The sequence below is a fragment of the Myripristis murdjan genome, chromosome 2, assembly GCF_902150065.1.
Source record: "Myripristis murdjan chromosome 2, fMyrMur1.1, whole genome shotgun sequence".
NCBI lineage: Eukaryota > Metazoa > Chordata > Actinopteri > Holocentriformes > Holocentridae > Myripristis > Myripristis murdjan.
This window is the reverse complement of record NC_043981.1, coordinates 4284475-4311072: the sequence shown is the minus strand read 5'-3', so window position 1 is coordinate 4311072 and position 26598 is coordinate 4284475. Positions and strand designations below refer to the sequence as shown.

Genomic DNA, 26598 nt, shown 5'->3' with positions numbered 1-26598 from the left:
CTAGCTTTTGTTTTTTTGTTTAATCATGCTCTGTACCTAAGAGATTACTTCATTATTTATCATGCAGTTTAACATGATGTGTCCCTTGTTTATTATGAATAATTGAAGCCATGGCACTGAGAAATGTCTAAAACTGATTTTTGAAACCTTTCTGTCAATCTAGATGAGATAAAATTAGATGAAAATGCCACTTGAAAGGCAACACAGCAACTCAGTTTTGTTTGGCAATTCTTTTCAGGGACACAAAAATATTGCAAGTAAGCTTCCGCTCATAAACATGAAGTTTTATGGGCCCAATGTGGAGATAATGCATTCTGATGAAAACAAAAAAGTTTCCTTAAAAAAACAAAAATTAACTAACCTTTTTTTGCACAGTATTAAAGCTATGATTTGTCCCATCACATTCTATAATGTAATTGTTAGAGAGACTGAATTGACAGAGTTGAAATTATAACCCTAACCCTAAAGAAGGCAAGTTGGTTCATTGTGTTGTTTTATCTTTCTACAACAGCGAGAGTAGAACGTTTCCATCTAAATGAGCAAGACACACTTTCAAACAAGATTAATTGAGCTTACTGGGAATGATAGACCTAAACATTCTTCTTCTTTTGTTTCTCAGAGACATCTCTTTATTAGATGGCATGCAGCGGAGAGTGGCAAGGGAAATGAGAGAGAAAGATACAGAGGTTGACACAGCAAAGTTGGATTTATAGGCAGATTATGTAGTTTCAGCGGGGAGGGCGCACCACCTTGTTGTGATGTAGTAAAGAATGATGAATGCTACTCAGTTGTCACAAAAAATAACTTGAAAAGAAGTGCCTAAGGAGTTCAGGACCACATTTTTCCCCATCATAACCCAGCATATTAGAGTGTTTCACTCCACTGTTATTTTTTTTAATCATTATTATTATTATTATTATTATTATTGGACATTTGACGTCAAAACTTTTGATTCAAGACAAGCATTTTAAAATGTTGCATTTATCCTATTAGTTATTTATCCTGATAAGAATTAAAGAGGGATTTTATAATGAGTCAAATCATGTCAGTCATGAGTTCCTGGCCTGCCCTTTGTCAGCTAAGCCACAGGGAGGCTTGCATGTTGCCGTCCTCCTTCTTCTCAAGTTCTCTTCCTGGAAAAAGGGCCTACTGCTAGACAGTTATTTCATCATTTTTATGATGTAAAACCCTAACATAGTGAATCAGAATTGTATGTTTATTTTTATTGATTTAGGAAAGTTGCTAAAAGCTTATTTTCTCTGTATTAGTGAACCTCTTCAAAGTCCATGTGAATTTATATACATTTCAATGGCTAAATTGTGCATTGATGCTTCAAAGCAAAGACAGGAACTTGGTGTCCTTGTAGAACTCTTTCAGCCCATCAGCAACTCAATGAAGAGAGCATTAACATTGATCTGGGTGCCACTCACAGTTTATATAAAGTTCCTAAACTCAGCTCCAGGGAAAGCCTGTCCCGAACTATCATCTTGATACCTCCTTACAATCTGGGTTCACACCAGTAAGGAAGTGAAGCTGCAGCAGGGCCTGTTACTCTGGAGGGCCTAATGAATAATTAAGAGGCGGGGCTTGTGTGAAGAAGCCATTAAGATGCAGAGTCACACCGGTCTCCATGGTAGCAGGGCCTTATCATCAGTATCACGTCTCCATTAGCCAGGCAACAGGCAAGCAGGCACACCGCCGCTAGACTGTCGACCAGTCTTTGTCTTGAAGTGCACGGACACTGACTGGCAGGAGGAATTACATTTTCCTAAATGCGCAGTCAAAGTAAGACCTGAGAACGGCGTCTTCACGTGTCTGTGTCAGCCTCTCTGCTTTCAGATGGAGGGTTGCCATAGCCTGATCAGCAAGAGGAAAAGGTGGGATAAGTAAAGCATTCAGCTGTCTTCACATTCATAAAAATGTGTTGACGTGTTCATTTTGCTCTCTGTTTTGTCAAAGTTTTAACATGGCATGACACTGAGTCAAGCATGGGTTATTGTGCAGTTGTATTGCATGATTGCACTCTGAAATTTTGTGCTAATCACGACAAATTAATCTTTACCATCATGCCTCCTGTTCCATTACTTGCTATATCAAATGAATGAGTCAGAGTGCTCTGAGCCTGGAGGGAAAAATATCAGTATTATGTCAATACTGTGATATAGGCTTTGGAATAGTCTTACTGTCCTAGGTATGAGATTTTGAATATTGCAATGCCATGATCAGGCATAAGTTTTTTTTCCTGGTTTAAATGCTGAATTTCAGTATAGGAATAGAGTTTTCTGAACTTACTAGGCTCTAGGTGTTGCTGCTTGGCCATCAAATTCACATGAGTAATTATTGTTTATCAAAAATCACAGTTAAATATGTAAAATCACCAATAGTCATCCGCCACAACATCGATATCAAGGTATTCAGTCAAAAATATGGTGGTATTTGATTTTGTCCATATCGCCCAGCACTATCTGAACCTGGCTGTGAAAAGCCACACTGTATGAAAATCTATTTTTATTCAGCAGAAAAATGGATACATTTTCAAAGTTGATCCATAATTGATAGCTGAAGCTACATCTAGAGCATATTTCACTGCTGTCGTCTTTGGTTATGCAACAGGCTCTTAGTGAATGTTATTCCAGTTCAGTAAATTGCGCTCTCTTTTAGACCCGGAGTAATGCAGTGGAATTAATCTGAACCTCCCTCGGCCCGCTTCACCCTTATGGAATATTCCCCAAACTACACTTTGAAGTGGGCTATATTCAGCTTCAAACACACATGCAAAGGAAATGGACAGTCTTTACCTGGCTCAGCCATCTTGTTCGGCCTGAGCAATTCAAAGTACTGGAAAGCTTTCTGACTAGTTGTAAAGATACAGGCTTTAGAGGAGACAATTATGTTGATATGATGTAAAATCATTGATTACTCCCTAATCCCTATGCCTTCACCTTAATCCAATTGGTCAGTGGCATGCAAGTGGGGAAAAGCTGAGAGCCTATGATTACTCCAAATTAAAGCATACCCCTGGTTAGCACTATGGCCTAGATTAGACCTGTAGGAATCAGTGAAGGTGAACAGGTGTCTCTCAAAGCTGCTAACTATAAAAGCAATGTTTTATTCTTAATGTTATGCTTGGATATGCTGAGAAATGGTTTGATGAATGCACGTTGTCTTTGTCTGAAATTCTGCAGCCAAATAATAAGCAGTACATCATTTTGTGTCTGGTTAACATTAAAGTATCATATAATATAATTAATCCATATTTGTAATGGTGTAACATTATTTTACAGTTTTGGCTTCTCCAATGCAAAATCCACTATTAAAACTACATAATTATAGACTAAAAACCAACAGGTTCGCTCAGGTTTATACTGTGCTTTAAGTAAGTGAAATTAAGCAGTAAAAGCACAATATTAACCTGTATCATTTTTCATTTGGAACACAGACAATGTAAGAAAAAATGAAAATGAAAAATAATAGTCCAAATAGTTTGGGTTTTTGAAAGCTTACATTATCATTTTATTAGTTGGTCTCATGACCCTCAGGATTGTGAAACCTATTAAAAACACAATGTATAATTTCAAAATGGAAGTGTGGGCATTGCATTTGAGAAAATAAGCACACTTTTCTGCAGTTGTTTTTTTTTTTTTTTTTTTTTTTGTCTGATGAGAGCCAAATACTGCAGTGACTTATAAAATGATGCTGTACAATGCATCCATCTTTTCAAGATTTTCCTCCATCATTTCCACTGTAGGGGAAGTCACTTCTCTTTGTGTGCGGCTGCGGGAGACAGTAGAGAATGTTCACCAATATAAACTGAAGTACAAATGCAATTTAAAAGCCGAAATTCAGCGGTATTCTCCCTAAAGGGAAAAAACCTCTGTAGCAAATCCAGGAGGGCAGAGATTTCTCCCAGGCTAAGATGATTGAGTTATTTCTTCCTTCACTGCTTCTTGAACCTATAGGGCTTTGTGTGCTGCTTCTTCTTGCAACAATAAAAAAATCCATTCAGCGCCTTGTTACGTTATCATCTCAAGTTGCTAAGTATCATATATTCTGCAACCTAAGCTGGCTGTCAACACACAGGGTTTCATTGAGCCAGAGCTGCTGAGAGCCAGAGGGGACGCTGCCAGACAAATTAAGATCCTGAATTAGAAACCAGAAGGTAACTGAAAGCAGATATATCTTCTGCAAGGAAGGGGGTAGGGTGAATCGCTGCAATGCCATTTTCTCTACAGATTACAGAACAAATCAGGGCCTGTGATTAGAAAGCTTCCCATCTAAGGAATGCTGCTCCATGATCAGTTTCAGCTCTGAATAAGATGGGTGGACGCAGGAAATCAGGCCAGACACGAGATCCCACTCTAACTCAGAATGCGTGTGTATTCAGAAACAAAGGCAGTAAAGTCAACATTCCGTGTCGTTTTTGGCTCCTGCTTCTTCTATCGATGTACCATGAACAGTTTGAGCAGCGTTCTTCGCTGATAAACAGCCCCGGAGCCTCCCGTCCTCAGCAGAGCACTACCAGCGAGGGCTTGTCAGCCTTTTCTTGCCCTCCTCCAGCAGAGTCCTGAGCACTGAGACACAGTCGATGTTATCAGCACTGCAGATTGTACAGCGCCACTGCCAAGGGCTTGTCTCATGAATTCACAGTGCAGTGCAGAGATTTTTTTTTTTCTGACTGAAAGGCTTGTTTTGCACACATCACATTGAAAATTACAGTGAGCTAAATATACAGGAAAAAAACGATATGGGAATTTGCTTTTTTACTTGGCTTGTTTCTTTCCTTCAGACAGTTGAGTGTTCAGCATCTCTGAACGGCAGCTTTGTTAAAAATGCATAAAAAGATGAAAGTGATGATGTAATTTCCTATGCCCAGAAAAGAAAAAACATAGGCCTTTCTCCTGATATGAGGGGAGAACCACTGCTGCAGTGTCATAACCTGCTCTGAGATTTCAGCTGTGGTAGAAGCAGCTCTTGCATCTGTCTCTGACCTATTTATGAGGCTGATGGATCTAAGGTGAAAAGAGCCTTTTGTATGCCTGCTTTTGTGTTACGTGCAAAGGTGCTAGCAATTTCCCACACACAGGATAGTGTTGATAGTTCCTGCTTCCCCGAACGCCTTAGATCCAGGTTTTCGGGATGTGTGACTGATGACAACATCAAAAATTAGTGAAAAGGGTCGATAATATAATTTAAAATATTGACAGACAACAAAGTGTTCCTTGTTTGATAGTCAAGTCAATGCACCACAGTGTTGCATCCTTGGAGGCTGCTGTGGTCCTGACCTGGTTAGAGTTGCTTTGAAAGAGCATGAGAAAGACAGTTCAAAGGCAAGGCTGCAGAAATCCCCTCCCCACACTTAGCCTCATTTACAGCTGCAGTGGTTGAATGCAGATGAGAGAACATCTAAAACATCTTTTATTTCTGGCTTGATTGCATGCAGGAAAGTTTTTTTCTTTCTTTTTTTGTTGCTTAATGCCTAAAGCCAGAGGCATTTATTTAGCTGTGCATAGATTGCCTTGGGGTTGTAAGTTATTGAACTATTTAACAGCTTCAGAAGTGCTGCAGGGCCCTCTCACATCGCATTCTTTGCAAATGTTTGATGATTTTGGCCAAATTCGTTTTCCTGTTGTGTTCAATCAGCATTGCAGACAGCAAGAATGAAAATAGTATCTTACAGCTTAATTTGTCCATTACTATGATGAAACCTAGTGGTCTACCTGTTCACTGATCTATGAAGCTGGGAACTGTTAAATGGATGGGAATATCATTAATAAATTTTTAAGGATGTCAGGGTTTGTCAATACATAGTGCCTATTTATTTCTATGTGTAGTATTACTGTTTGCCAGATTTTCATGCAGTTTGGTTTCCAATCAATCACTCAAAATCTTTTTTTTTGTTTGCTGTAGCCCCTTTTTTAGTAGAATCATGTTAGGCTAAACTATATATTACATTTAGTACCACAAGCTCTTGAAAATGCATGTAAGCTAACTAGGAAAATGAAGAAACAAGCAAAGTAGAGGAGTAGGTTGTTAAATATTCTCCACGATTTTCCCATTAGTTTTCCTTCCACAGCTCTGAAAATATAAAAATAAGTTACTGCAGAGTGCTGTGCAATACTATAAACCTATGTTATATCTCTGATCTTCAGTGATCGCACTTAAGACTATAATATGTTAGCCAGTCATCATGGAGTTATTATACTTATTTTGCTGACAAAAATGGTGTTACCCCTAGTCAGCTTAGTGTATACGTACCCACAAATTACCTTAGCACTCCAACAGCTTTCATACCTGTCTGTTTCAATGGGCCTTAATGTTTTTCAGCTTTGATCAGACCTGTTCACAATATCAGTACTTACTAACTAAATCCAACTATTGCTCAAATGCAACGGGATATATATATCTAATATAACGGGATATATATATCTAATATGTAATGACACTGAATGTCGAAGCCAGGGAGTAAGCCCAAGTTCCAACTGTCCACATCTAATGCAGGCAAATACTCCTTGTTTATTTTACAGCACAGTGACTGTAAGAGCAACTCGGTTTATCACAGAGATAGGATGCATGTGCTGGCATGACATAACTTATCCCTTATGTTTGACTTCAGCTTGCCCAGATTTAGCCCTTAACACCAGAATCATTGGAGGGCAATCACTGGTGTGTCAAAAAGCTTCCACTCTCACGATCGACTCTATTAGTGCATTTATTTTATTTTATTTTATCTTATTTTATCTTATTTTATCTATCTATCTATCTATCTATCTATCTATCTATCTATCTATCTATCTATCTATCTATCTATCTATCTATTTTAGGAAAAGCCCAGTCATCAAGTCTTTTTTTCTGACATGTATATTTTGACTAGTACTACTTAAACAAACCATGCATCAAAACAATACTATATAGATGATGTCTTTGTATTAAAATGGATTTAGTTTTAATACATGTTAGGCAGACTTTTGGGTCAAGGAGAATCTGTGTCTCACAAAATAAACCAAAGTAATATTTTTCCATTGTCTTGATGACATTAACAAAATCCAAGTGATGACTTGAAAATTAGTATCTTGTGACAAAATGTTCAGATCTGGAGTTTGCACTGGAACAGTACTCAGTCTAAAGACAGATCTGATTACATTTATTTTCCTGTTTAAGTTTATTTTGTCAGTATTAAGACCTGTTTCATCTCAGTTTTCATGAGTCAGTGAAATGCAGTTGACAAGGCACAGTCTGGTAAATATTTGAACTGGTGAGGGTTTCACAGTTTGTATATACAAGGCCCTAAATGCCCCAACTCCTCAATAGCCTCAAGACTGTAAGTATAACAGCCACAATGTCCCATGTCTCTGGCATCTGGCAGCCGTGAGATTTTCCACCCAATTACTAATTTAGACTCGTGTTTAGACTTTGTTGGCATTTCTGCAGGGTATTTCAGGACAAAAACCCGTGGCAGCCCATCACAGCCATTCTGTAAAGGTGTTACGAAAAATAGACAAATCCTGTAACAGATGCATGTTCAACGACTATAATTTGTGAGGGTTTGCATAATGTAGGAAGGAATGACAGCCGTGTCAAATATTATTACCAGTGAAAATGTATTGTGTATGAAACACAATACAGTCAGCTGCAGCTACAGTGCCTGCCTTTCTGGATGATATCATATAGTGCAAACCTACAGCAAATTATCTTTTCACAATAACAGATGCTCGGTTGTTTACTGGCTGTGGATAAGTAGGTTGTTATAAAGCTGATAATGCAATCTGTGGGAAGAAAGCTATTTTAGAATTACAATAGAATATTATAGATTTTTTTGCCCCAAATAGACCACTAACAACAGGGTGGAAAGCGTGCGTGTATAGGAGTGCCCGTAGGGGGAAGCTGGCTGCCGAGTTCTCTTCTGCTTTGTCCAGGCCAAGCCATTTGGACATTCATAGATGATTGGCTCAGATGGAGTTACTGTCATGGGAAGACGAGGTCGTGGGGATAGAAAAGCACCAACACAGAGCACTTAAGCCCAGCCTGCCTCTCAAGAGTGAAACCATAGCTAAGTCAGATAGAGGTTCCTCTTTTAGAGCACTGATGAATAAAATAGTGGCACTTTTACATTCTATTGAAAAGACATAGCCTGAAGTCAGGAGCAGATGCACCACTGTGGAGCTTTGGCAATCTTCTCAATAGCTATTCCATCAAACTGCACGTTAGCCAGGAGCAGTTACTAGACAACAGCATGATTATCAGATTTGCAGTCACTTGGGAGAGAAAAACACAACATGCTAATTTAAGATCGGGATGAATAGTATCAACACTACATCCAACACTACACCAAATCAGCACTATGTAATAGTTTTTCTCAAAATCCCACATTCATGGGAGCATTCTGGAGGATGGCCTTGGCCTTTATCAGCCATCTTTATGTTCTCAGTCAGCCTTATATCATCTACAGCAGGAGGAGCTGTGTCTGCTAAGCTTTAAAAAGCCACAGTTTTACCTTAGTGCTTCACTGAAACTCCTTTACCTTTTTTATAAGTTGAGATATGCCAATTTTTTTGGTCTCTTTAACAGGTCTGTATGACAACACAGTGAGGCTGTGATATGCTGGAGGTGGAGGACAAATGACTCTGTCCTATGTCACAAACCCCATAGAGGAAATCAGGAAGTGGCAGATGTCAGTTTGGGGTCATTTGTTGATCAACACTGTATTACAAAAGACAACAGCAACAACGGTTGAGGGTTTGCCTCATTGTTATTGCACTAATGGAATTTGATCTTCTTGCTGATGGGAAAAAAAAAAAAAATCAATTAGTGTCCTGTTGCTTGAAATGTCCCTCGCCAAAAAATGTCTAGTTTAACACAGCCTTTATGATTTCAAGGCCATGTTGGCACATTGGAAAATGCAACACTGGGGCAATATATTAAACCAAGCCAAAGCTGCAATATCAAGAAATGAACTACAGCTTGCATTTTATGATTTCAAGGATAACAAACTGATCATTATGCCCCAGTTGTCATAAGATTTTTCTGACCTCAACACCAAAATCAAATTGCCCTGCTTCCACCATCTCACCCACTAAGCTGATGCCTCCTGAGCAGCTACACCACTGTTTCCTTACAGGTATATCTTGTCTCACTCCAGCAATCCAGTAAAGAGTTGTTGCTGCCATGATGAAGGCCACCCGATGGGAATGAGACCTAGCATTTAACTAGTTTTCTTCTTCCCTCCCACTGAGTTCACAGTTCATCCCTTAGTGGGAGTAAGTGATTGGCCTTTCACCTTTACACAGACACATGCACCCAGCCTACAGACACCAAGCATTTTACTGAGTGTTTACACGTGTGGGAGAGCTGTTTACTTACTTTAATTGTCTGGCAGAAAAGTCTACGGGCAGATTTCACATAAAGAGGATGAAGCAGCCACAGTAGCAGGCAATGCCTTCTGACATAGTTAAAATTCTGATCAGATTCTAGCTTGTTGGAAAAGAAGAAAAATTGCAGGCAACCTTAATTTTTAAATTTTGAAGAGGCCAACTTTGCCTTCAAAAATTCCATTTAGCTCTATCAATCGCGGACATCAAACTGGACCAGTGAAGCACGACTGTTGTGTGCAGCCTTTCTCTCAAGAGTGTAGAGGAGCATGACACCACTTTTAAATGATGTAGAGGAAGTTTACATCATTTTTAGTCAGCAGTAGCAAGTGTTTCTTCTTATAGGTCATGTTGTCATCCAGCCACCCAAACCATACTGTCCGTTCCCCCTAAACATCAAACTCTGCTATGATTTGACAGAATATTTTACTTTGTTACATTGGGGATGATCCTGTATAGGCTAATTATGTCAAAGTGTTTTCATTTATTAAAAAAAATTAATTCATACAGTATGTACTGCATGAAAGTCTGGCCCAGTAAAAGCCTCCATTCAGTCAATCCCTTCTAGTCAAATTAGGACAGGTTGGACATTTCAATATCACACACATTCCATAGGAACACAAACTGGCACAGACATTTTCTGTGCTGTGTGGTCTGCTGCAGTTAGAAATTGGCTGCCTAGTTTCAGGTAAACAGCATGAAGTCTGTATTCCACCCTGTTGTACCACATCCTGTTTGACCACCCGTGCTCGGTTGGTTCCTTATTCACTCGATGTCCTCAGGCGAACTTAACGGCAGCTACTTGTACCACAGTTTCACAGGGCACCATGTGTTTCTGCAGCAGTGATGTTGTGGTGAGGTGAAGCCTCAGAGCCTCCAGCTAGGGGTCTGAGGCAACAAAGCTGTGTATCACTCCCTCAAAGCTTATTGTTACTGTAAAGAATGAAAGGCACATACCTTTCTTTCATGATTTTATCTCACTGATGCATAAACCTTTGCTGAAAGAAAACACAGTGAGTACAAATGCACTGGCTGTTTTTGCTTGAGAGAATTATGTTGATTTGAATATAGTGATTGCTGTTTCTTCATTATGAAGTTACTCTCAATTATGAACATGCAAATTTAAGACTTAATTTTTATATAATAGCTGTGAGTGGCAACTCCCTCTTCATCAGTGTCTGCCAGACCAACTAACCAACCATTTCTCTTATCTCTTTTTGCTCTCTCTCTCTCTTATGTGTGGCAGAATGCAGCCTGGTATTAGACCCAGCCCTCTGAGATATGCCTGAGCCGTGAGGATGGGCCAGAGAAGGAAAACACACCGGTGAGGCAAACAGGCCACGCACCTCCACCAAAAACGACCATAGCTGCACGAGCCGACACCACCATGCCCCGCCTGCCATCCTGATTCTCCTCTCCGACCTCTGCACCCTCCTTCAGTCAAACCAGAGTCACCACACTCCTCCAACGCCAGCATGGCCGTGCCCTTCCTTTGGAAGCTGTCATCCCAGAAGCTGGGCTTCTTCCTGGTCAGCTTTGGGTTCATCTGGGGCATGATGCTGTTGCATTTCACCATCCAACAGAGAGCCAGCCACGAGAGCAGTGCTGTGCTGCGACAACAGATCCTGGACCTCAGCAAGCGCTACATCAAAGCCCTAGCTGAGGAGAACCAGAGTGTCATGGATGGGCCTTATGTGGGCACCATGACAGCCTATGGTGAGTAGCTAGCGCTTATGTTTTACTGCAGTCCATGTTAGGGATCAACCCGTCATCAGTCCCAGCTGATAATCAGGGCCGATGTCTAGACCTTTTCAATTATCAGTATCCTTATTTTGATTTACATGATGGTTGATATGAAAACCACTCACAGGCCGCCTCTCCATCTGAAAGACAGTGGAGCAAAAGCGAGAGGGCTGGGCAATGTTTACAATAATGTGGGTGCAATTGTCATTTCCCTTCTCACTGGATTTGTATTTAATTTAGTTTTACAGAAAGACAAAAATGCTAAGTTGTAGTGCCCTTACTAACTGATTGACAGGGTTACAATTTTTGTTTAAATTTAACTGGATTTACTCCGTTTTATTTAAATGCTTATGAAAGGTTGCATTCAGATGTTTTTCACAAACATTTCAATACAAGGTCATTCCAGATCGTATCGTTTTTGTTGGTCCCTAGTCCATGTGCCCTAGTGGCACAATGCCCTCATGGATCTGGCCTGTACTTGCATATCTGTACAAAATATAAAAGTGAAAAAGAGTATACACATATACCCCTTTTTTCAGCAACATCCTGCTGCTTTGTCACAGTAATCACTGTTTCACACCTTAGGTCTTCTCTGCTCTACTGGAGCAGTGACTCATTCACTTTCTTCACCCAGATTTGCCCAGGCAGTCCTGGGATTACAACTGGTGACTTTCTGGTCACTAGCCTGCTTCTCTAATCTTTACAGTACCTTCGGGCATATTGTGGCTTTTCGGTTCTTTCAGTCCAGTAAATCCTTCAGTGAGTCATCTCTCACTAAAAGATGGAGAAGGCTGTCGACAGGCCTGATGTTAGAGGACTTTACTAAGAAATGACTCACTGGATTCATATTGTTGGTCTTTGATTGAAAGGAGATGGTAAACCTGGAGACATGGATTTCAATTCTCTGGTGTCTGATATATAGGCTTCTTAAAAATTAAACAACAATTTTATTTGAATTTTGCCATTTTCTTAGCTGATGCTCTTAAAACACAGGGGTAAAAAACAGAAGTTATCCTTTAACAATCACTGTTTTAGTGTATGGTATATTGGCCTATGTCTTGTTCTTTCTTTTTTCCCCTCTTTAAATTGGATTGACCAGTTATATTTGTCTAACCCTTGAGCGGCCACAACAGTGTGTACCCAAGAAAACTTGTGGAGGGAGGTTGGGAGGTTTTAACGCTGATACAGCTACATTGGAGTGAAATAGTGTAATAGCACAGGTCCAGAAGACACATCAATAAGTTATTCATGCCATTAATAGACCTATATGGCTCGATGGGAGGCTTCATTAGAAACCTGAGATTGGAATTGATTGCGCTCTAATGCTCTGAGAAACAACAGGATACAGTAAAGCTTGGGGAAATTAAATCAGCTCCGAGAGAATTTGGACAGAAACTGAAGTAGTGCAGAAGTAGCCGACTTCCACTGTTGTCTGACCTTTCTGGCTAACTGTCACCAAGCGAGCCAAGACATTTTTCATGCAGAACCATATTTCTGTCAAAATGCATCATCGGTAGTGAGCTATGTCAGCACACACACATAATACGACTTTTAGATGGTAAGCAGCTGGAGCAAATAGTTACTTTGAAGGACACAAACTAGTAATGCCTGTGCTGAAAGGGGGCACACACAGCAGACCTGTTGGTGCTTCAGGAAATGTGTGGCTGTGGCTGTGGCTGTGGGTGTGTGTGCACACAAGATGCTTGCATGGAGTAGCTTATGCCTTACTACCTTGCACAGCTTGAGCTTTCATTACCCATCAGTGTTTAATGAAAGGGCTCTGGCCTGTTTCTCTCCACCACAATTATGAGATGGATACCTCCTCTCATCCCATGTGTGCAGTAAAAAAAATACCTGGTTAAATAACTGCTGAAATGAGGGATGCCATCTTCCATGAAGAACCAAGCCATACAACTTATTAGCATAGGCTTATTATGCCGTTTTAAGCCCATGCCTACAGCTGTTTAACTTGTAGAATTTTAACAACATTACTTACCTCTAGGATCATAATCAGCACAAATGCAGGCCATATTCTAAAGCAAGTGATTCTCATTACTCTCAGTACTCAAAAAACCCATTTGCTTGTCAGGGTGAGGCAGACAGCATAGCTCTTTTTTCATTAGACTGGTTCTGCCACAGTCTGCTAATCAGCACACCTCAAGAGGAATAGAGACAGGCAAGAGGAAGCAATAAGCTGCCCACGTTTATCTCCAGGTACATGCATAACGTATGCAAAATGCTCACAAATCAGCCTCTACGAAGCTTGCAAAGTGCCCCTTTCCCAAACCCATCATCAGCAGGCTCTTCTTTGTTAATTTCTCTTGACAATAATCTTCAAACCACTAATACAAAGCATGTTTATTCACATCATGAACATGTTATTCAGTATGGCTTTTTGTTGTACACAAGCTGATGAAAGAAATAAGGTTGACCTCTTAAAATATAAATACTCCTTCGTACCTCATCACCTGTAAGTAATGGTGCCCAGAAGAAGGGATTTACTAAAATCAGACTGTATAGTTGAATTTATTGGGAACAGTTGCTTACACTGTATCCTCCTTGGGGTTGTATTTGTCCATGTATATGTGTTCATATAGCGACTGTCCTGAATGATTGAATTAATTGAGGCAGATGTAATCCAACCCTAGCCAATAGATTTCACTGTAATATTAGCCTCTGATTCCTGAGACCACTGTCATATCATTTGTTTTGTTCCTTCATAAGCTGGATGTTGATGCTGTTGTCTGAGCTGCCAAAGCTTCTGCAGGCCCCTGTCTAATATCACAGTGAAATTCATTCCATGTCCTTGATTAGATAGTGAGGTAGCAGGGCACTTTGTGCTTCCTGTGTACACTCACTTGGTCAGTGATTTGCCCTCGTATGACCATAATGAGTTTAAGGGGAGCCATGGCTTCCTCTCTTGCAACCCGTAAATGACCCATAAAATCTTAATGCATGTGAATTAAATATGGTGACTCATTTGAAAGCCCATTTGTTGGACTGCTGGAACATTGTTTTATTGGTTTGGGCTGGTAGTGAGAATCTCACTTGTTGAAAAACATGAAGTCAAATGTGTCTGAACAGCTGGCAGTCTGCCCATTTAGTGTTACGTGGTCACTGATGATTCAGGACTAGAACTGCTATCCTCTCCTATAGAAGTACATGAAAGAGTGTCATTATATGTAGATACATACCTACATACATACATACCTGCTACATTATATGTAGGTATAATGTATGTTGATGTAGGTGTTGTTTATCTACATAAACTACTGCCTTATTTTCAATTAGTATTTGATAGTGGTTTGATCTTTTTGTCACTGATCTGTGTTAATACAATCATTTTTTTTACTTTCGTCCAAAGGCAGGGTTGGCAGGAAGTCCTACAAAGGTCTTAAAATATCTAACATTATACAATCCAAGCTCAAATAGACATAAATACACTTGAATAAAGTGAAACATAGCAGTACAACTTTTAAATTCATTTTTAGAGGTCTTAAAATGTTGTGGTTTCCTGGTGAGACAGGTCAGCCAAGTCATGTAGATATGTATTCTGTGAAGTCTGCAGTTGTTTTCATTGTCACTTGTAATTTTTCCTAGCTTTTTTCCCCCACATTGTGACACAGGTCTTAAATTTCACCCTGCCAACTTCCATTAACAAGGATAAAGTTTTGATGAAACTTGATGACATACCTGACATATCTCTGCAATTGCCTGCAGAGATTGTTTTTATTTATTCATTTAGTTTTATGCTGATAATTATCTGTTGGGGTGGATGATATCTGAGCGCTCCTGTCACCCATTTACCTACAGCACCTCTCACACAAGATAAAAGTAGGCCCCACATTAAGTGCCATGTGTGACTGAAAGCACATCCCCCCTCTCTCTGTAATGGAGCACAGGACGATGAGGATGAAATAGTACCACTCTACGTTAACAGAGTAGGCTGTAAGCACCCTCCCATCAGAGCCACTTGTTCACCTGCTGCACAGGAGCATCACAACCATCATAATACCTAAGGTTGTTTTCACAGCAGTTGAATATAACCCTGGTGCAAACAAGATTTCACGCTGATTCATCCCAATTGCATGAAATGAACCAAACATGCCACAGTGTATTATTACAGGTCATGGTAGGAATGTATTGTTGATAATTTGAAGCCTTAACACATGTTCATACAGAGCAACATTTTCCAAAGCAGAATTACTACAAGTATCACCAAACGTAACTGCAACACTGGCTCTGTGTTCTCTGTACTCAGTTAATTTCAGTGATTTCTGCATGCACTTACAAGAGGCTTGTTTTTGGTCCATATTTATGATGAATGAATCATCAGACATTTGCAAGCATGTATCCAGCCACTCCCCCTGTCACACCCCCTCAGCAAATGTTTCCTATTTGCTATTCTAATCCACTTAAATTTGTGCCATGTGCAACCAAATCAAACCAAATAGAAAACAAACCAAAAGTATCATTTTCACTCTGATTCAAACCAGGCAAATGGACTAACGGGTGAATAAGCATCATAAAGCTCCTGCGGGGGTGATCCTTTTCCCTCATAGTGAAGGATGGGATCTCTCCCATCCCGAGCCATACAGATAGGTGTGACAAGCAACATAACACCATGTCCTGTAACTAACCAGCCCAACAGCCATTGTGGACACATAATCACACTGGTTTTTTGCCTCCACTTCCTCTGTTGAGCTAATATCAGGATTCAGGCTTACATTCTGGCTTACACCAGAACTGGTTCTAGTGTAAGCTTATATTACTTACCTAATCCTCCCTGTCCCCTCTAGGTTGGAAGGTCATAGCCTGCTCCTTGTGTTTTTATCTGGTCTTTGCAACTTTACATTGAATGGACAGGACTGAAGTGGGTTAACTCTCACTGACAATAAACAATAGGGATCACTGACCGATACTATGGGCCCATATTTCCTTGTAATCACTCCTCTGTAATGCTTATGGGCTTAATGAAAACTGTGAATTTGTGGTACGTTGAGATTATCATCTTTATGACGCCATTGGCAAATGCAAAATGTAATGCAGTATCTTTACTGCTTCAAGTTTTATTTTGCAATTGCATTACCACGCTGAGAAATATTGAGACAGGCAGAACTGTGGCCCTAGGGAGGCTATTACTCATTTGGTTACCTGGCAGCAGTAGCCGCGTTTGGAGGGACAAGTTTAAGCATTACTCACAACAACATGGATGCTTTTGTAACACCCTGGCTGCTGAAGGCCTCTGCGACTGTAAACCTCACATTTATTTATTTTCTTGCAACTTGTAAACAGTTTTAACTGTGACACTGTTGCTCTTAATCTCACAATTGATGCTTTTTGTGCATCTGTCATTTCTGCTACTGCACATGAAGCATTTGAAATGGCACGTAACTGGTGATCTGCTTACGGAGAACATTTAACATTGCTAGGTCATCAGAGAGCACTCTGCGGCATAGAAATATGGATTATAGCTCCCATCTGTCAGCCCAACTAGTAGTGAATTAAAATCTCCACGGATTCACACACCAGCAGAAAATATGAACCAGTAATTCCACTAGCTTTAACTTTGTGACGTTTACTCTCCCCCAGCCCCCCACCCCCTCTATTGAACCAGTGTACAATTTCTTACTGCAGACTTTAGAGGAGGCCAGTCAGGATGTTTAAATTGAAGCTAACCTATTGTGCTAATTCAACTCATTGTAGTGAGGAGCAAATACAATCTGACCCATAGCTCTTATCCATTTTGACTTATGGCAGAATCTGTTAAGACTGCTTTACAAAGCTTTAAGAACATGAAGGCACTTTCCTTGTATTCAAATTTAAACATTCTTTTTGTTATATCATACACACAGTGGGCTACACTTAGTGAAATAAACACCATGACCACATTAGTGATATTTGCACCACTTTTGCGCAATCTATGATGTATGACTGAAGTGGATATAAATGGTGAAATCAATGTGGCATCATGGCTCTAAGCTGTATTCATCAAGTCAGTTTATTTCATCAAGAGAAAAATTGTTTCTAAAATAGTGTACACAGTGTATATTTGAAAACATAGCACTCCTGAGATTTGAGCACTCATGGGTGTGTGACAACAGTGCCCGTCTGTTTTGTAGGTCTATTGAAAATTGTTGCTTGGTTGATCAAGAGGCTCTTCACATATTACATCCCCAGGCCGTTTCACTGTATGTTCCAGCTAATGCACACAAAAGCACGGCTGGACCTCTTGGGACATTTTCAGACACAGTAGATCTTTATAGACCCTGCACAGGCCGCAGTGTCTTTGTATAATGGACAGGTGGCTGGTTGTTACTGTGTAGGCAGATGTGTGTCACAGCTTAATTTAGACTTGTGAGAAAACAGACAGAGGAGTAACACCTGAACTGACCTTGGTGACATTTTCTGTGGTTTGTTCATGGATGGCTTTGAGAACTGTGAAGCAAAGTGCTTCACAGCCTCTCCCTGTATGAAACTGGTTATTGAGCCCTAACTTCAGTTTTTGCCAACGCAAGCTTTTGTAAAGTATTTTATCACTGAACCTACTATATGACAATTCTATTTCAGTACACAGCTTTGGCCCATAGGATGTGACCCATTTCGGATGCAGATTGCAGAATGCTGTCATATTTTGTTTGGGAAAAATTGCTATGGCTGAAGTAGATGGAACTTCAGGCTAAGGAGACTGTTGTCCTTTGAAAATGGTCAACATTGAAACCACGACCAGTAAGAACTGAAGGTGATAAAAGAATGCATTATATCTTTTTCATCTTCACCCACAAGACTGCTAGATTTGTGTCTGTAAAAGTTGATACATACAATGACTCCTTTTCAACAAGTGGCTTTGATATGTCACTGCATTCTCGTTTGTTCCCCTTTGTAAGGGATTCTTCCGTTTTTCACTCTTGCACTTGAACACAACAATGCCATTAAACATGCAAATGGTTTGCATGTTTGCCAGTGTAACACATAGCAACAATAACAAAGATAGAAGGTGAGGCACTGAAGTGTTTTCAACAGGTTTGACAGGCTGGGGAATGTGACTAATGCAAAATTTGAAGCCACCATGGGGTGCAGGCCTATGTTGCTGAAGTGAACAGAGGGACGCATTCACTCAGGGCTCACCCCATTTTTTTTTCTAATTACGTTCAGCCCAATAACCTGGCAAGGCTGCCGCTCCTAAGCTTTCCAGTTGATTTCTTCCTCGTCTCACCGCGCTGCGCTCTGGGCATCTGCTTCTTCCAGCACACAGAGCCTGTCTAAAGCAGACAAATGCTCTGGCGTTTTTCTTCACGCAACTCAGGCTGGTGTGCCCTGCCAGGGCTCGTTGTGCCCTTGCCAATCTCTCTGACGTGATGAAGGCTGGCGTGTCAAATGCATCACGGTTAGGGAAAATGTGGCGCTCCGGTGTGATAGACAGGCAAACTGCAATTATCGTCATCTCAGTAAATCATTTTGATTCTGTATGAGAGCATGACCAAATCTAGCTCTGGTATTACAGTGGAGTCATACTGTATATAGGGTATAATCTGTCTTTAAGCACATAAGCCAATATTTTAACATAAAATCTTAGTCTTAGTTACAGCAATATATGATACTGCTAAAAGGTCATCATACAACATTTCCGGCTAATGAAAAATAATGTTATTTGTTGAGATTTTTTTCATAAAGCACCAGTCACACAAGCCTGGAGAAGCCTGGAAATGTCATTGCATTTGCTGTAGGTTACAGTATCAGACAAATACCACAAGGACTAAGGCAAAAATGTCATGCCTTGGGTACCAACATAGGGCAGACATTCAAAATGGCATTGTCAGTGTCCCATACTAGCTGGCGTCCCTCCCGCCTTCTCTACCGCTAGCCGTGTCCTGTGCAGATAAATGCCCATGGAAAGAAGATGCCCAGAGAAATGCAAAGACCCAAATTAAGCAGCAAGGTCACTTGCAAAGACACCGTGGCTCCGGTTTTACATTTAAATGAGCCTCAAGCCGGCAGCATGAAATCCAATGACTTACTGTAGTGGGAACTGAAGTGTCCCTGTTTCTCCATTTTCAGAGAAAGCTGAGCAAGGCCTCCCAGACTAAAAGGCTGGATCATAAATTAAATATATGTATTGATGGTAATGGTAAGCCTTGTGATGATTTACCATTACAAAAAAAAATTGTGAAGCGTTCCCTGGGCCGGACACAGGAGGAGCCTTACTTGTCTGCTCTTCAGCTGAAGTCCATGTTTTATGTAGTCTGCAAGTCCAAGTGTAGCGACTTCCTTTCAAATGTTAACACTTCAGACTATAAAACCCCACTTGTGTATGTTATTGTGTATATTTTTGTCCAGACGCACGATTATGATCACAGTGACAAATGGAAACAAGCTTGTGGACAGAGCAACACACACACTGCTGCCTAGAGTATTCCTAAATATTGCTATAGTTATGCAGTAGCAGTATCCATGTGCTATCTCATTGTTCTGACAAAGCTGCATAGTGAATCAAATTGGCTTGCAATTAAAATGCGCTTTTATGCACCTGGCTTAGTTTTTTAAATCCATAAATATGTTTATATTATTTTATTGCATTTGATTATGAGTGATTAAAATTGCTGTGATTATTATTAGCTTGGTCTAACAACACTGAAACTGAAACAAAATAAAATTTAAAATAATATTAAATGAATATTAAGTAAATAAATAAATAAACCAACTAACTAATAAAAACCTTAACTGTGAACTAAAAAAATGCACACTGAGTGGAATCACAATCAGTAGATACATCAAGCATTTCCCAAATTTTGATTATATCTGGTCAACCCACTCAGATAAAAGCGCTGCAGTCCAAGAGAACGTTTCTGTAAATACTGATTCTGAGCATGATGATGCAAGAAGATAATTTTGAGCTTCAAACCTGGAGATATTGGGTGGTGTTGGGTGACAACCGCTGTTAAATCATAGGCGGAGGATTAAACAACATTTCATAACACATTCATTACTCTGACATACAGACTTGAAGAAGACCCTTGCAGTGCTGCTGGATAACATCATGCTGAGGCTGGGCAAGCTGGAGTCCAAGGTGGAAAACATCTACAACGGCACAGGGGGCAACCTGACCAACGGCACCAGCACCGCCACACCCAGTGCCGCCAATGCAGAGAAAGTCAATGTGGCTGGTGAGTTTTACAGTTTTTAATATTTCTCAAACTTCAAATTCCTTACTGTTTAAAGTGCATGATACAACAAACAAAAGAACAGAAAACAGTTTAGTGATGTAGAAGTCAAACTGCATTACAGCTATATTATCAGGCCCCATAGATACACAAAAGTTATGAGAGGGTTTTTGTTTTGGAAGAGTATGGAGTTTGTGTGAGTTACTGCGTGTACGTGTGCTTGTGACAGTGAAGTGATAAGGGCAGGATAAACTGAAAGGGTTTGTTTTAAGTCTGTAGACTGAAGCTTCTCTCACAAAGGCACAAAAAGGAGTGGAGCTCTAAGAGAAGAGAAACAAAAGCTCTGGCTTTCTGCAGTTGTCATTTTTGATACCGCATCATTCAGAAAAATTGCAAATGCAAATCCATCGATGGATTCACTCGCTCAGACTTAGTTGAGCTTAGCCAGACTTTATTTATTTGCGCTGTGTGTGGATTTTTAATTTTCCTCAGCAATACCTTGTTGAATGTATTAACTTACATATAAGAAACAAGGATATGTTGCAAGTATGGATGTGAGGTCCAGAGACCCTTGTTGGTTTATGTTCATATTTCTTATAATTACTAACTTAATTATTAAAACCAACTAAAACACCTCCAGTAGTACACAGTGCACTCAAGGCACTTTACAAGCCCAGACTGCATCCTTGGACATAATTCAAATAAGGCCTCCTGTTCACGCTGTGTGACCCTTTTATTAGTTTTCATTGATTTTCCTGCCAGCTTTCAGATGATGAATTCACCCCAGTTGAGAGAATGAGGTGTTGGTTTTTCTGGGATCTAGGGACTTGCTCTTTGTCGTTTGCACAGTATTAAACAGTAGGAATGTGGAGCCAATGCTGTGATGCAATATATTCAGAATTGGATTAGGCTGATTAAGTTACACAAAGCCCCAGTTCTAATGGATCTAATCATAATGACAGCTGCATTGCCATCTATTAGCAAGTATTCATGCTTCCTGTGTGATTGAGAAATCTTCCTCATTTAAATCCTTGAGTTGTGTGGCCACAAATTAGAAATAATGGACTGAAGCTACTGTATATGGTATGGACATCCTGTGAAAGTCTGCACACCATCAACCCAGTGCATGTCATAAGAAAGTACATAACCCACAGGCTTAAGATTATAGTTTGAACATGAACAGGTCAGTATTAATAGTCCTTTGCAGGACTATTAATAATAGGGCAATGTGACGTTTCTCCTGGTGTACAGCTATCTAGATCTCATCTGTCTGCCATTGAGGGATTCATTTAGTTTGGGTTACTTTGTCTTTGAAAGGATACTTTTTTTTATAGTGTGCTGTCTGGCCTTGACACAAGTGCTTTTGTATGGGGATAAATGAAAGATGTTTTAATAACAATAAATGTCATTTATATAGTACTTTTCAAAACTGTGTTCCAAAGTGCTGTACAAACAATAAGGTAATACTAAATCAAAGTAAGATAAGTCATGAAAATGCTATGTGTTTTTAAGCAAGGTTACATCAGAATAAAATAACAATGAAAAGTAACAGTGTAATTGGTCACAACAAATTGTTTAAAAGCCGACTCAATAACAGTTCAATTTGACATATTCTTTAAAAGATGGCAGTAAATTTGTCAACCTTGGTTCCTCAGGCATGGTGTTCAAAAGTCACATGAAGTGTCTGGCCTAGACTGTAGAGGACACTCAAGGTGTAGAGCAGGTCTCAGTTGTAGCATGTTGGACATCAGAGACGAGAGACCTACCTCATTTACCATCAGTGAGGCACTCTTGGCTAGAGTCCCTATGTTTTGGAACGCCACTACCTGAACCTGTGACATGTGTCAATAAATTTGAATGCCCTATTTGCTTAAAAGTTCTAACAGAGCCCTTTTGTGACAGCATTTTGAACCTGAATACAGGTTCAGCTGATAAAGTGGCACCCAAATCTCTCTTGGCAATGGACTAAAGGTCCCAACACTCAAGAGTCTTCACTGGCGCATGTCTCCTGTCTTGGAGTGGGTGGCAGGCTGCGCCATTGCCAACTCCACTACTGCTCCTCCCTGGCTGGAAAGCAATTACAGAGATAGGGATCTGGACAGTGAAGGGAACACGCCTGCCTTTCAGGGAGGCCACTATCAAGATGGAGCAGAGCAGTAGCCCTGGGACTGCAGTGTTTCCGCATGAACTGTCTGAACTTTTCTAAACCCTGAACTCTGCTGTTTCAGGAGGCAGACCTGGGTCAAATAGTATTTGCAAGTTATTCCTAGAATTTAAACTGACCTGTTTGGAGTGCCAGATGGGTTGAGGATTCCCACACAGAACAGTGTGGTAGTTTAGACCATGTGCACTGTTTCCTCTGTATTTATTCAGCAGTGCTGTGCCACCACAAGAAGGAAGTGAAATGAAAATAAACATTGTAATTGTGTCTTAGTGTTATTCAAGTAAAAAAGTTGTAGAAGTGAACATTGTATTATGATTCACAACATTTGTAGTATTAGAGCCTCAACTTGAATCACAACTTCAGCCCAAACAGCAACAGATGTGGGACAAATGTAAAATTGTCACTGAAGGGCACTACAGCTGCACAAAAATCACAGAGGGCACACTGATAAATGATGGAGTGCGAAGAGTCAGCAGGTTTTGATTGTGACCAAAAACAACACCAGGTAATTTAATTTAAAGCAGACTTTCAACCAAAAAGTAGGAACTAATCATTACTACTACTCTAAATGACTCTAAATGTACTTTATATTGTACAAATTGTTCTCATGTTGTAAAAATCATTGGTACTCCATTGTGCTCCAAGTGCCAAAAATAATTGCTAAAACTTACAAAAATTCTTTGGCTCAGGTCAAAAGAGGCCATTCACCCTGGTAAAAATCAAATGTCAGTCAGAATAGCTGAATACCAACTATATTAGCTGGGACTGAATTTAATATAACAGAAGCTGAAAAACCCTACTCTTTGGCAAAATCAGATAAAAAAGCTACTCTTCAAAGTGAGTCACAATACACAATATGACATACATAATCAATACTACATTTTCATTGTGCAAAGCAATTCAATTGAAAACATTAATGTTTTGCATGATTGACAGATGGAATAAAGTACAGTATGTTACATCTTACTCAGAGGGTGTTGTTTATTGCCCCTTATTCATTTTCCCTTGTGGGAGTTCTTTGAAATCTCTCAATGCACAAATGTGGTTGAGGCTATTTTGAAATAAAACATTAATGAATTCTCTACAAATGTTTGGGGACACCAAAGCCAAAAGCCTCTGTTAGTTTGCTTATCGTGGAGGCTGTCTCCTTCATTGTAACCATGTGACAAAAAGAATTACAGTTTGCAAGGGTAGAGGTAGAAACAATCTATAGGTTAGGGACTGGCCTGTGACCAAAGCTTCATCAATTCCTGACCCTCAAACCGGCTTGAAAAATCTAGGTATGGCTAATGAATAGGCCATACTATAGTCCTTTAGATCTACAGCTGAGGTTCCATTTTACCTCCATCCATGGCTTGGAATTATCATGCCATAGCTAATGTAAACTACTTAGCAGTATAAATAGTGTCCCATTCTTCCCCTTAAGGCTCTGGTTGGACATTTTTTTTTTCAGAATAACACATTATGTTAAATGGTAGTTGATTAGACAATAAATAAATTAATACCTTATTATAAACTTGTGCAATCAATATTCATGCTATGATGTTTGCTATAATAATTTTGTTAGCAAACAGGATCTGACACTACCCATCACTTTCCGTCTACAGTGCTGTGTCTGAATTTCATCTTGAAGCACTTGCCTGCGGCTGCTCAGACTGCTCTAATGATGGCACTCCTCTGCTCAAGGAAGAGTGAGACAGCACTTTTTAGTGGCTGCAAATAGCTCTAGTCCTCTCAAGGACTTTCCAGTAGCAAAGTGCAGATGTGGATTGTGTAACTATGTGGTCATATAAACTCACCTGCTGCATTGATTTTCTAATATATGGCAATCTTGTTATAGCCTTTTATTAGGCCCAGTTCACAGTATCAAAACACAGCAAGAATACCCATATACTGGGCTGGGAAATGATCTAAGAAATGAGTGGTAGTGATATTTTTAACCAAGAAGCTAGCTAAATTTATTTACAGCAACAGCTGGTGAAAGTGGATAGAGAGGAAGGGGGACACACACGTCCTTCAGGACTGCCCAGTAAGGCTGTCTTTATACCTTTGAGCAGCTCCCAGTCAAGCTGTTTGAGGGTTAAACTCCTGGCTCAAGGGTAATTTACTTGCACCTGTTAAGCAAGTTCCTCTCTTATTCACTTCCTTTGTCCTGGTTTCCTCAGTAGGTGTGGATGTTTGAACATTGTCACCATTCAGTGACTGGCACACTTTTATAGCCCTTCAGGCTATGTGCTTTTTTTTTTGACTCATAGATGAGAAAACCCATGGGGCATGTTCACAGTATTCAACTTTCTTTGTAGAAGAAGTGCTGGCTTAACTGCATTTTGTGTTGATTATAAAAAAAAAAAACTCTGCCCCGATTGGAAAACCCTAACCCAAGCCTAACCTAACCTGAACCAACCTTACCAACAGGGCAACAATTACTAGTCAATCAGACACAGAGTAGGATGGATTTGCAGGCCCAGCAAGTCAATTTAGTCTCTCCTGGTTACATGCACTTTGTTTCCATGAAGAGTGTGGTTGTTGTAGCTGCAGCTGTTGGCAAACAGTATGGATGTCCAGCTCTGACACACAGCAGAGCGTCCAACAAAACAGCTAGTGATCATAGTAGAAAATAGCAATTTATTATTTTCTACTGCTGTTTCTCCATTTTCATACTGGTTGTTGTACTGGTTGTTTTATTCCACAAATCTCTACTTCCTCCTTGTGAATAGTCAGATAAAATATGTACTAGTTTATTTTTCTCAACTTCTCAACTTTACTCAACCTCAAAAGAATCCACACAGTTTTTGTTTTTTTTTTCTCCCCCAAATGGCCTCTCTTTAATCACCTTGCGCTCACTTTGCTATCCAAAACATTTTCAAACACTGGAAAAGTGTGAACATGCCTTAGCACATTTCTATGTGTGTCATGTAACAATGCCAGTGCTATCTATGCAGGGGAACAGCTTAGGCATTAGGCACCGTGTTCTATTGCCTTTAGCCGGGGGCAAGAAGCACAGAAGCCCCTTATGGGATCAAAACAAGTCAATCTGGTCTTGGTTGCTGCTTAGCAGGAGGCAGATGGGATTCGGTCCAACAGCAGTCTGTGACGCTTTGCCTGGCCATGCCTCGCTGATGTGGCTAATCAACCAACCCAGCGGTGTTTTCGTCTGTGGGTTGGCCCTGCATGGAAATGTAATCTCTTTCGGCGCACTCACAAACACACACATAATCACCCTGGCGTGAGGAGAGTTGTGAAAGAATGAAAGGTCAGGTTGTGGTCTGTAGAGATCTGACTGGCCCTGTTTTCTCTCTTTCTCTCTCCCAATCTGTCTCTCCAACCTTTGCTGGTGTTAAAAGTTATCGATGCCACATCTTCAACGCTGCCTGGGTGATTTGTAGCATCCTTTCTTTGAGACATTGTTCGCTTTTCCAGTGAATGGAGGCTTGGTTACACCTCAGAGCATCTTCAGGGCTTTGTCTGTTTCTGCCATTGATCCAACTGTGTCCCTCAGTGAAAGATGAGAGCCAAGGCTAGAGTATCAATAAAGAAAAGGAACAAGAACAGAGACTTTACTGGTGATCACAAGATTCTCTACCTACTGCTTGATTTTATTGACTGACCACTAATGTCTCTGCCACTGAATTTATTTACATTTTACATTTTAAGCATTTAGCTTATGTTCAGAGCCAGAACGACTTGCAGTGAGCAAGCAGTTCAATGTCATGGTCAAGGATGCTCTCAGAGGACACTCCACTATTGTTGGACCTTCTAATAGCAGGATGAGCTCTCTGACTATGCTATCCTGCCATCTTCAGGCACCAAGTGTTGAAAGTAGAACAAGGAACAATCTCCGACATGATCCTCATGCAGAAAGCTAACAGGCAGTCATTCCATATACCAAAGCACAGTCTCTCAAAAAACTTGAAAAATCACATCATCAGCCTGTCTTGGACTTGAATCAGAGCATGTTGCCTCCATCTTGTTGTGGACGGCCGGTTTACTTCCTCAGTGTCTGGATCAATACTAATGAAGTGCACACCCATCCGCCTACACACAAACACACACGTGCACACGCACACACACATACACACAAACATATACAACCACACACTCAATACTAATCAGTTGCTGAGAGATGCTGTCATCCACCACATACATATAGGCACTTGACTCCAGT

The 26598-nt window shown here is 40.2% G+C and overlaps 1 protein-coding gene across 1 annotated transcript in view; it reads left to right on the top strand.

Moving 5' to 3' along the window:
* mgat5 (alpha-1,6-mannosylglycoprotein 6-beta-N-acetylglucosaminyltransferase) overlaps positions 1 to 26598 on the top strand; it is a 107725-nt gene that overhangs the window by 5327 nt on the left and 75800 nt on the right. Inside the window, exons 2-3 of the mRNA XM_030069887.1 lie at positions 10612 to 11081; positions 20108 to 20272. Coding sequence (XP_029925747.1) covers positions 10841 to 11081; positions 20108 to 20272 — 406 coding nt within the window. The 5' untranslated portion in view covers positions 10612 to 10840. The remainder of the gene's footprint in view (positions 1 to 10611; positions 11082 to 20107; positions 20273 to 26598) is intronic.